Here is a 13,219-nt window from a genome sequence, read left to right on the forward strand (position 1 = left end):
TGCTTTTAGATGATTATTTATTATAGGGCTTTTAATATTATTCTGATTGGAAATGATAGTGTTTTAAAGGCCCCCCCCCCATTTTATATAATTTCCAAATAATAATAATAATATTAATTATTATTATTATTATTATTATTATTATTATTATTATTATTATTATTATTATTTTCATTTTAGTGATGCTGAAGGACATCAGTAAAGGAGTTAGGCTCTAGGTTTCTAGGCTCTTGAGAATCTTGAGCCTGGGCTGTTTATAGATATATAGTCTGAAATATCAATGTATGTGTTTGTGTACTAAAATCTTGATGAGTGCTCTTGTTTAGTCATTTTAAATAGCTGTGACTGAATGTGTGTGGATCATTGGTAGTTTTCTGGTCAGTAATTGTACTTGATGAGGTGCAATAGTTTGCGTTGGTCTCATGATGGCGTTAGAGTTTCAGACTGAACCTGAACATGAGCTGATACAGAGCCAGCAGATCCAGACTGCTTCATGATGAAATATTTCATTAATTTGCACTAAACAGCAGTTGCATTTAATGTTCTAGTGATCATGCCTAGTGTAAATCTGAATTTCTAAGAACCCTTTTAGCCACTAGCTTTGGAAATATTGGATTTATTTATTTATGTTTATTTTTTCATAGATTTTCCTGTTGCCCAACATCAAATCTTGGCTCTGAGCTTCTTCAGAAGTTGCATGGATGAGTGTTTTCTATGTAGCTGTTAAATGCAGCTGAAAGTGAGCGGGAATATATTAAGTCACAGATGTTTTCATTTACATCTTAGCTACTTATATACTTAAATATTTATCAAAAATAAGAATGCATCTTGTGTGAACAGCCTTTTAGACTATACTTGCTACATCTACATACTTTCTACATAATATTTAGGTTTGTATTAATGTTATTAGTAGTTTATATATAAAAAGAATAAAAACTATTTAAACTTAAAAAAAAATGAAACTAGTAAAACTTACAATTAGTGTATATATATATATATATATATATATTTAGTGTGTATATATATATATATATATATATCAACCAGTGATTTAACTAATGGATATATATATTATATAGATATATATATATATATATATATATATATATAATATATATATATATATATGTGTGTGTGTGTGTGTATATATATTGTATTTTAGCTATTTCAAGTATGGATTTTTTTATGGTTTTAATTTTAGTCATCTATAAAAAGCCTGTCTTGGATTGCATTGCATTGTAGGGTGTGCTGCAGTAGAACAAGAATTGAAATGTGAAATATAAGCAGTTTTTTTGGTAAAGAAAGTAGTCTTGCTGAAAGGATGTCAGGGGGATGTCAGCTTTCGATTGGCCGAGGGTGTCGTGATGTCATCACCTGGACTGGTGAGAGCAGACTTGCCTCAGGTAAAATAGCAGGATATGTGATAGAGAAGGGAAGTGAGAAATCTCCAGCGGTCTGTGTTTACTCTGTCAAACCTTGTAAAGCTCTACTAGTGTCCTCTCCTCTGAGCTTCCTGCTTCTCTCTCTCCTCTCACCAAGTAGAGAAAAGCAGAGGAGGGGGAGGAGACCACGCATGTGTTTTTGTGTGTGTGGTGGAGCGAGGGAAGGGGGCTGGTGAGTGCTTCAGAAACACAGAACAGGGCAGTGCAGTCAGGTAGCTTCCGAGCGTCAGGGTCAAGCAGCCATGGCCCTGGTTGTGGACGCCGCGCACTGCATGGGGGCCTACTACTGCCTCGTCAGGACCCGATTCAAGCGGCGACGCAAGAAGCGCTCGGAGCGGAAAGGTCAGAACTCTTTCTTTAACAGGCCTGCCGGAGATCTGTGATCGGGTTCAACTTCTAAAACTTGATCATATGCAGCGTTTTCTTTAGTGCATGTGATCTGCATTTTAGACTGATTAGTTGACATGAAACTCTTTAGGGAAGTTCATGCGTTCTGCAGTGTGATGCATCTAAACTGTGATTCCTTTATTAGTGAACAGATTAGAGAGAATACATGTAATATTTATCAGCTTTATATTTGTAGTCTCTTCAGCTTTATGAGCTTTATCACTTGAAATTAACGTAAAAAAAGGCACTTTTTATGGTTCTCCCTGCCTCTGGTTAATATAACTTTGAAAAATCTGGTAAATCAGTTTAATGTTTTTATATATATATATATATATATATATATAATATATATATATATATATATATATATATATATATAACTATAATATATATATATATATATATATATATATATATATATATATATATATATATTATATATATATATATAAACTATAATACATATATATAAAAACTAAACTATTTCTGTAAGATTATTAGAAAGTGCATTTAAGACACTTAAGGACCAAGACCAAGACATTCCAAGATTTATTTTAAGTGTCCTAAATGCACTTTCCAATAATCTTACAGAAATAATTTGTTGTTTATATATATCTATATATATTATATATATATATATATATATAAAATATTGTTTGTATTTAATGTTTTTTTTATTTATTTAATATTGCAAGTATCCAAAGTTGAAACAGCTATTTATTTATTTAATCTACTTGAAAATTCATTTTCCATGAACTAATTTAAAGTGGAAATCATTCTCTGATTATTACAAACTTGATTTTTGCTCTTTTTTTTTATTTATAAGTTGTAAAAACTGCTATTTTGACAAAACTATAATTCCTCTCTAAAAATAATCCTTTTTAAGCCAACTTAGAACACTGAATTTCATTAAAAATAATAATAAAAAAATATTTTTACCTGCATTATAAGTAACACTATCATTCAGTGACTTGATGAGGGTCTTTTAAGTCCTTTAATGTGTTTTTAATTTCTTGTAAGTCTAAAAAGGTCTTAAGCATGCAGATACGCTGATGATAATGACTATTAAATAGGCTCACGCAGTATTGCATTGATGTAAAAAATTCATAATGCGGAGTTTTCTTTAATGTAAGTGGTTTGGTGAGATTTCTTCATGATTCAGTTTGTTGTTGCAGGAGTTCTCATTCATTGCTGCAGTGTTTTGTGAATGATGGACGTTTCTGTTGGTTAGTTTAGGGGGATGCTGTTCTTCTCACTGGGATTGTTGTGGAAATGATGGAAGTCGCCATGGTGATGAGCCACAAACAGGAAGAACAAAGATCGCTCACAAGCATGCTGGAATTCTATCGAGTTTTTAATAGATTTTATATGCATTTGAGTTTTGTTTATATTACGTTACTAAAGCACTGAAGATCTTTTTTATTTTTTTATACAATGTTCTGCAGACATTGTCCCTGCTCTATGACCAGATACTATGAATCCTGAGATGTCATACTTGTCTCTTTGACAGCTGTCCAGAGCAAAAACGAATCTGACTGTGGGCTGCTATTGAAGGCACTCTCTCGGTGTCAGTCATGTGACATGATGGTGGTATTTTGGAGAGGGGTGGACTTATTCAGAGTCTCCTGGAAGTTAGGAAATGTCACTTTCAGCAACTTTAACTTTGTACTTGCTTAACTCCTCTCTTTTTTAATGTCATTTTAAGGGTACTTTTAAAATGTTCTGATTAACTCATTTCCGTTTAGGTAGGTGTGAAATCTTATTTAAAATGGGAATATTATTTTAAAGGCTATTTTTTTCTTTTGCGCAGTCAATCTGATTTTATATGAAGAACTGAAGTGAGTAGAAATGCAAAGTTAATTAGCTGCTTTTTGTGCAGATAATGGAATTAAAGTTTGTGCATGTCAGTTTAAGATCAATATTTCTGCTTATTTGACCAAATCTGCCTTAAAGGCTTTTTTGGAAGTTTTCATCTTTCTTAGTTAATGTGTGTAATAATTCTGTCCTACTTTGGAACATTCCAGTACGTGGTGTAAGTGTTTAGTATTTAGTAAGTATTTCACTTCTGATATTTATGCTTGCCTCCTTAAATGCACCCCCTGATCGGGTGCGGTTAAATCACATTGGCTGTAATATATGTGCTGTGAGCATGTGGTGTAGCATTGAAAATCACAAATATGACATGGTTGTTAGAAGTAGTCAAACCAAAATTTATTCAGACACCTTCAACATTTCTCACATTATCACAGATTATATGCTATAGTTTAGAAAATGGTAATAAAATATGACAAGATCTCAGAGTTAAACTGTGCCAAAATAAATTTGTCTTGATAGCGTCACATAACTTTGATAGAAAGGAATGTAATGAATTAGGTTGAATAGTTGTCAGCTGTTAAATTTAAGTACACAATTAGATAATACAAATTTAGGTCAACCAATAACCAAGCAATGCTTAATTTTGTTCAGTCTGTGGTGTAAAACGGTTGCATTAGCAATTAAAGAAAAACAAAAACATGACCAGGTCATTTTTCAAGTCAAATTTTCCTGCTAGTCCACAGTATGAATCATTTTGGGTATAATATGTCACAGTTTACTTTATTTTGCAATCATCACATAAATGAACTATAGTGTCCTGCACCCACTAGTAAAAAAAAAATAAATAATTAAAAACTTATATCTGGTGTCTGAATAATTTTTGGTTTGACTGTATAAGTGGCAAATCTATACGGTATACCAGGGGTCTCCAAACTTTTTGTGAGTGAGGGTTCCCTGAAGGGACAAAATAGTCTCAAGGGCTCAATTTATATTTTGTTTATTTTATATTTTATTCTTATTTTATTTTTCATTATTTTATTTTATTTTTTTCATTTTCTATTTTTATTATTTATTTATATTTTGTTTATTTGATGTTTATTTAAGTTATTGTTTTATTTTTCATTCAGTTTTACTGCATTTTATTTTCTGTTTTTGTTTATTGTTTAATATTTTATTTTAATTTTAAATTTTATTTCTGTTTGCTTGTTTTGTTTTTTTAAATGTAATTTTTTTTTAAGTTTTTCTCTGAAGATTTTTTTCTATAGTTTTATTGTTGATTGAAATACAAGTACTTTTTTGTTGTTGTTGCCTTTTCAATCATTATGGATTTTTTTTCATTGCATTCTGGGATTGGCTTATCCATAAAGAATATTTGCAATTCTGCTTTAGAATTTTGCCGAAACATGGTATCTTAGACAGCAGCATAGTCATGCATAATTATATGGCCTTTGCATCCAGAGTGCGACTTAAAATGCTGTCTAAGTAGGCGGCTCACTAGGTTTTGGAGCACAGCTCATGTGTTTGTCCACCTGTCCGAGAGCAGGGTGAGGTATTGGGTGTCACACTCGGGCGTGTGCGGATGAGCCCATGAGGTGTGGAGGCAGCCGCTGAGGTGTGCGTTTAGAGGAATTATCTGAGCATTCGCCGTTTGCCTTTAAATTTTGAGCCCTGAGAACTGAGACCTGTCATCCAAGAAAATCCTGCGCTGCTGAAGTGGCGTTTTCAGCGTGCCTCACACCCCTAATACGGCCTGGTAACTTAAGGCGGCTTTGTCAAAACCGTGAGTTTGTCTCCTCCTCTTATCTGAGGCTGGATGCCAAAAGGAGCAGAAAAACGGAGGCGTGATTCTCTTTAAGAAGTCTTCTCCTAATGTAATTCCCTGATTGGGCCGCATTGTGTCGGCGGTGTCTCTCTGTGAGGTTGATGCCTGACGTTGAGCTGGATCGGAGTTATCTTTGGAACTTTAGGGGTTTTGCGTCGCTCATGGTTTCTGCTGCATTGGTGGTAGTAATGAATGTGCTGTGAGGACGTGGTGTGGCTTTGAAAATCACACACATGTGACACATTTTGGTTGTGTTTAAATAGTTGGTTTAAAATAGGTGTGAATTGTAGTCCAAGCATTAAAGCTGTATACATTTCTGCTCATAAGTTTACATACAATTTTATTTTAATTTATCATTTTATTATATTATTTTTAGTTTATTCTTTTCTTTTTCTTTATTGCCTTAGGGAGAAAAAACCTTTTTTTGTTGTTTTATATATATATATATATATATATATATATCTATATATATATATATATATATATATATATATATATATATATATGTGTGTGTATATATATATATGTGTGTATATATATAATATGTGTGTATATATATATATATATGGGTGTATATATATATGTGTATATATATATATATATATATATATATATCATATATGTTATATATATATATATATGTGTGTGTATCTATATATATCTATATATATATATATATATATGTGTGTATATATATGTTCTTCCTGATGATGCTGCATCAATATAACAACAGTTGTTGATTTTGTGGAGGAAACACATGATAATAAGAATCAAGCATGTGTACACCAGTGTTGCTATTGTGAAATAAACATAAGACTTCATAAAGTCATTTTTTATTCATTCAAATAAAGGTGAAATTAAATATAAATATTAGATGAAAAGCTTAAAACTCTTCAATAAAGTTTAGAGATGAGATATGAAATAGAAGTTTAATCTGAAGTACTAAAATGGAAAAATAGATGAAAGCTAAATAGAATGATTTTAAAAAACACAAAAAGAATAAAAATGACAAAAGCACAAAAATACTAACACTTATTCTGAAATGAAAAACTAAAAGCTATTTCTATATATTAAAAAAAGCTATAATAAAAAAGCTATATATAAAAAAAAAACTAAAATAAAAGCTATATATATATATATATATTGTTTTTTATTATTTTGTCTCATAGAAAATATATAAATATCTGATATGCAGATTTTTCAGGGCAGTATTGAAATACATAATACAATTGTTATTCTTATTTATTTATTTATTTATTTATTTATTTATTTATTTATTTATTTATTTATTTATTTTTAAATGCAGAATATCTTGCAGATTCTACAAAGACTATGAATGCATTAGGGATGTAGTTTAGGTTCATTTAAAGGCTCTCGTCATGTGGAGGAGAGTTTTCTGCCCAGCCAGCAGACTGGAGGAAATGAAGCTTCTCTGATGGAGTGAAGGGAGCGTGTGCGGTCTGATAATGGTGTATCTGGGGACGATCACCATTGCTCTGCTCTCTTTATTATGCTGTGTGAACACACACAGCAATGTTCTGTACATACATCACTCTTCATCTCTGTGACATCGAATATTTATGGTCACTTACAGAATTATTTATAAACGTGTTGATAATTTATCTTCAACTAAATTGCTCAGAAAGACTGAACTGAGAAAACTGATTTTTGTTTCTACTGTGTAATGCCCTTGTGGCAATGCTGAGAATGAAACATTTTTTTCAATAGTGTTTGAAAACAGGATTATAAATTCTAAAATACAAATGATATTTTCGAGCGCATACATGTTTGTTTTGGCTGTCATGGCTGTGTATTTTTCATGAAATGCACTAAAATGAGCACATTAAGTACAGAGATAGTTACAGCTAATGTGATGTAATAAGTTTATCTAGTAACCCAGTTGGCAATACTCAGTCAATCAGACAGTAATTCATAATTAAAAGAGCAGTTCTTATTCCCCTTAAGTGATACCATTAACTTTTTCTTTGCACATTGATTGAATGAGCTAATGCCACTGGAAAACAGAGACGATCCACAGCTCTCTGAAAGAGTCGCTGCAGCACATGGTTGAGACGATATAATTAGCCTGGATCAGTGAGGAAGAGTCGTCTGGAGTGTGTGTGTGTGTGTGTGTGTGTGTGTGTGTGTGTGTGTGTGTGTGTGTGTGTGTGTGTGTGTGTGTGTGTGTGTGTGTGTGTGTGTGATGCTGTTGTCATCTCTCCATCCGTTCGTTTCTCAGGCTCATTACCTGCAGGTTGCAGTCTAAATAACTGCTAATGTTTCTGAAATAATTCTTAAACAAGCTGCCAGCCCACATTTAATGACTCACTCACTGCAGACCACCACCAACACACACACACACTCTCTCTCTCTCTCGATTTCTCTCTGGTTAATTGAATGTTGATTGTGCTTACATTCATCACATGTCCTTTACTTGTTACCTTTGTCTTTTGTTCATTCGTTATCATTCTATCATTTTGCCATTCATTTCATTTTTAATTTCTGTCTGTTTTTTTTTCATTCTTTCATTCTCTCTTAAATTTGTTTGCTCTCTTCTCTTTGTTCTGGTTCTTTGTTTGTATGTTCATTCTATCTTTTGTCTGTTTATCCATTCTCTTTTCATACATGTTTTTTGTTGTTGTTGTTGTTGTTGTTGTTGTTGTTGTTGACTTGTGTTCTATTTGGTTTCACTTTATTTTAAGGTGTCCTTGTCACAGTGTAATTATATATAAAAGTACTGAGTAATATTTATTAACTACATATACTTACTATATGGTTAGAGTTAGGATAAGGGTTATCCTAGGGTTACTTACATGTAATTATGCATAATTTATTTATAAACATTTTTCCGTTCCAATGCGCTACTTTTCCTTTGTTTTTCTATGTAAAGTCGCTCTAGACATGTAGTATAACCAGTTGGCTGGTTTGCACCATCTCGCGCATGGGTTTTTTGAAATGCCGTGTCAAGTTAAAAACAATTTTAACTTTTACATGCAGTGCCGTTCATGAATGTCAATTGGACATTGTTCACATTTACACCTTTAGAAAGTGATGCAAAGAATCTGCAGATATTATAATGCATTTACAGTTATTTATGAAAGGATATAATGCATTACAATGGTCATTATGAATGCATTTATAATGCATTATACATGTAGGCTTCAAGTATTAAGTATAAGTGTTACCTTAATATTTCTTTTTGTTTTCTCATTCTTTTGTTTGTTTCATGCTTTTGTTCTTTCCTTCATTTGTGTTTTGTTACAGTAATTCCATTAGTTCTCATTCACTGTCTTTTTTATTTCGTCTTTTTCTTTCTTTCTGTCTTTCTGTCATTGATAATTGGGGAAGCAGTTGAGACTGTGTTGACAGTATTAGCACATGTGTCTGTTTCCACTGAGTCCTGTCTGTCTGTCTGTCTGTCTGTTTTATCTCCCTGTGATGTTTCAGATGCTCAGCCCTCTTGCCTGTCCATCACCGTTCCCTTCAGAGTTGTTAATAACCCAGGCACCGGCTGTAAAATTCACCGGCTAATCCACTCAGGCATGTACACAGGCACCCAGCGATGCCTTCCTCCACATGGATATTAGAGTAACTGACCTGGCCTTGAATTAGGAGTACAGTGATAGTCATCTGTTGTGAGCAGCGGGGCCACTGAGGCGAGGAAAATAGGCAGGGAAGGAGACGAGCACAGAAAGAGAGAGAGCCAAAGACGAGGAAAGACAGGATGATGCATAGCGCTGAGGCCAGCAAACTTCCTGTCTGTCCAGTGTAGGTTAGGAAAGCTGAGGATTAAACACACACACAGAGCTGGATATAAGCTCCAGGGGCTCATCTGTGCTCATAACCAAGATTTTGAAGCAATTTGTCATGCTTCAAGATGCCACATCAGTCCTACAGTCCCACACAAGGAGTCACGCCTCTGAGGGCAAAACACATCTATTTCCATTTTAAAAAGTAATGTGTATACTAACAATTTATTAGTATTTTAATTTGGTATATATTTTTGATAAATTTATGTTAAATATGTATATATTATAGTAGGTGCTTTGGAAGTGACTGTTTAAGGTTCAATACATTAATGTTTGTTTATGCTGTAGGTATCATGATTTTTTATTTTTTTTGCAATGTTTGTATTACATTTTTTACATTATTTGCTGTAAATGAATGTTTATTCATAATCCATTAACATCATCGTATATCGTATTAATCATACATTGTTACAATGTATTACAATGAAATTAGTCTAATATGCTGAATGAAGTATTTCATTAAATAAAAGAGCCATAATAGCTTTTCTGGTGGATGCAACTTCCATTTCACACAATGGATGCACGTTTTTTTATTCCAAAATGCTTTAGCAATATTCTGATATATTTGCATAAATGATGTCTGCAATGACCCAGAATACAACAGCAATGCTCTAGAAAGCTCTCAGAACTCTGCTTGTCATCATGGCCATGAGTTTTGCGCAGAAGAGCACCACTAGTTTCCTTCAGAAAATGTGAAAATCTAGTTTGTCTGCTGATGTTAATAATCCCGCAGTCACAGCTATAATATTGTATAGATTTAATAGGGTCTTGTTCTGGCCGTCGTCTCTCCTGGTGGTCTTCTGGCATCAGGTTTGCAGGTACGCGTCTGGCAGCCGCTGTTCCCGCTTTGACAGCAGCTTCATTTATCAAGCCCCAGATATTAAGAGCCACTTTATCAAAATGTCTCGTCGCAAGCTTTTGTGCAGGAACTCCTAAATGTGTCTGCAGTCTAAAAACCCTGTAATTTGCAGCGAGGTAAAAATGAGTGTTGGCAGACTAATTCCAATCTGTTATTGGTCATTAAAGTGCTGAAATTCAATAATGGAGCTGGATGTTCTCAACAGCGCCTGGTTGCCATGGTGCCAGTCGGTCGGGGCGGTCAGCTGCTCGCGGGCCGGTCTGAGGTGGCTGCGCTCGTCTTCCCAGCATGCCCAGCCCATCAGTTCTAATCAGGTGGAGCGACAGCCTGCTTCATCCGCAGGGACCCCTCTCCATTAGGTGCTCGGCCGACCAGGGTCCGCCGCACGTGTAGTCCATTAAGCATCGTTACGCGGGTGCAGAACCGGGCGAGGAGCAACTCAGCCCAAAATATGCAAATATAGAATTCTGTATTCTATTATATATATATATATATATATATATATATATATATTATATATAATTATTTATTTATCATTTTTTCACTTTATTTGTGGCCTTGTTACACACACTTACTGTAATAATAACAACAGTAAAAAAAATGTGTAATGACATACAACTAACCCTAAACCAAACCCTATCTCTAACCCTATAGTAAGTACATGTTGTTAATTAATATTACATATTACATAATTATTAGTACTTAAATATATGGTTACTGAAACAGGGACACCTTGTTTCCAGTGCAAAAAACTAGATAAACTAATAAAATTTAAATATTTATACATTGCATTTATACAGCATTATGCTGATTTAAATTAAATACTGTATTACAGTAAGAATTTAATAAAATAATTTAAAAAAAAAACTATTGAAGTCATTACTGTTATGAGAAAATTAGTTTAAAAAATATGCTTAATTATCATGAAAATAATATCAGAATGCAAAAATATTTACAGTTTTGAAAATAGAAAGATTTACTCAGTTACAGCTCAGTTACAGCTTAAGGAAGCTAAACTACACAATTAATTAATTAATTCAAATATTTCTTACAAATAAGGAGTAAAAATTGGGTCTGTGTACTTTTGTGTCCATTTGTTTTTCATTTTTTAATAACTTAATGGTCAAACACTGATGAATAGAATAAGCAGAAATGAACTAATTTTCATTATTCAAAATTCGTATTTCATTAAAAATCGTAAAAATGATATAAAGCGTATTTTTTAATGTATATAAATGCTAAATCTAATTTCTACCTTTTTTAGCATCTTGCTAGCGCCCTCTGGCGCTACTGATGTGGTTACTATAACTGCTTTATGAAAACCTTTAGCTTCAATGTTTTTATGATCTTAATTATTTTTCACGCCTAAAAACATGTAGCCTATGAAATACTCGTTACATATTTCATTGCAAATCTCTGTATCCTGGGCAAGTTCTATACGGGAGTGCTAGAGGGAATGAAACGAAAGCAAGAGAAGGTCAGTTAAGACAAAGACAAGTGACTGGTTAAAGCTAGAAATAGGATACTGGCAAAACATTTTCCAAATGCTCCAGTGTGTATTTGTGTTTGATGGCTGGAGGTTTCTATTTTTAAAGTGTTTTGTAGCACTTTGATCAATAGCCAATCACTGACATTTTCTGTTGATTTCCAGAGTGGCCAAGCTTTTTAGTTATAATCAACTCCAAGCCACAGTCTTGTTCAGTTCTGCACCCTTGGGTGTCTCTCATTTTAGTAAACAAAGTGTAACATGACGTAAATAAGAGATTCATTGTGCAGTGTAGAGCCTCACTGATTATAACAGATTTTTGTGAGATCATGATAAACTGAAATGAATGACAGCTTTATAATTAGTATAGAGACTTTCTTGGCTAAATCCATTCAGAATTTTCAGAGATTCAGAGTTTTGTTTTTCATGATGTATTGGACCAGTGCACGCTGCAAAGTTTTGGGAGTGACATCTGCCTAAATGTGCCATTAGGCTAAGAGGATTTATTTATTTCAGAAGCACCGTCAGTGATTTGATTCAGGAACCGGGTCTGCCTTTATGGAGTTTATAACTTTATAAATTTCTATATTAGACAATATATATTTACCCCATATATTAAACCGTATGTAGCACTCTAACACAATGTAGCCTACGTGCTTGAAGCAACCATTCATGGTCCTCTCCTATACTGTACCCAGATAGTACACAAAATTATATCTCAATATAGTATTTCATGCCGATAAATTTCCCAGGATTCTGCAATGTCTATTTTAAAAATCATATTTGTATTAAGTCTCTGCACTGTTCCAAACACGGCATTAGTTCTCAACTGAACGTGCGGGAGAAGCATTACTAAATTTGGCCAAAGAAAACTTGTTAAAATCGTCATTTTTCTATATTAATGCATTTTTCACATGTTTATTAAAAGTGCAAAAATTCATTAACAAAAATCTGAAAAGAAGACAATATTTTACTTTTTCGGGCAGCATTTTGTGTGTACAGTTCTAATTTAAATTTTGGTTTTCAGCATAGCGTTTAAAAACACAGTAACCATTCTTTTTTCAATTTTTTATTGTCATGGTTAAAAAAAATGAAAAACTTATGGATGCAAAAGTACACCAACCAAATTGTATGAGGAATTTAGATTTTGTTTTTATTTCATGTAATATGAATGCATTTATATAGTTTTATAGTTTTTTTTTTTTTTTTTTTTTTTGTAATATTCACAAATGTTACTAAAGATAATTTCAAAATAAGCTTAATTGAACAAGAATTTTAAAAAGTTGTTAAACAATATGCAAAAATATTTAAAAGTAATATTAATAACAGTATAATAAAATATAAACTTATATTTAAGAGTAGAGTGTAGATACAAGGTAGTTATACAAATGCCATGTCTATAAAAAGAAATAGAAATGTTTAAGAATAATAAACATTATCGTTATTTTTTTGTTATTTTTCAGAAAAACAAATACTTGAAAGTCAGTTTCTCAGTCTTTTTGATTTCCGAAACCAGTGCGGCATGTCCACAGCGCATTTGTAATGATGAGATTTTGCCAAAATGTTCTGTGAGAAAGTGTAATTCCTTGTTGCCTACAG

The 13,219-nt window shown here is 32.8% G+C and overlaps 1 protein-coding gene across 4 annotated transcripts in view; it reads left to right on the top strand.

Annotated features, from left to right (window-relative positions):
* Positions 1-13,219, top strand: part of LOC109096886 (double-stranded RNA-specific editase 1-like) — a 155,450-nt gene that overhangs the window by 102,616 nt on the left and 39,615 nt on the right. Inside the window, exon 1 of one of the 4 annotated variants that reach the window (XM_042731785.1) lies at positions 1,634-1,784. The exons of the other annotated variants lie outside the window; for them this stretch is intronic. Coding sequence (XP_042587719.1) covers positions 1,685-1,784 — 100 coding nt within the window. The 5' untranslated portion in view covers positions 1,634-1,684. Of the gene's footprint in view, positions 1-1,633; positions 1,785-13,219 lie in introns of those variants that run through there. 4 annotated transcript variants of the gene reach the window in all.

Source organism: Cyprinus carpio, chromosome B9, assembly GCF_018340385.1.
Source record: "Cyprinus carpio isolate SPL01 chromosome B9, ASM1834038v1, whole genome shotgun sequence".
In the NCBI taxonomy this organism is placed as follows: Eukaryota; Metazoa; Chordata; class Actinopteri; order Cypriniformes; family Cyprinidae; genus Cyprinus; species Cyprinus carpio.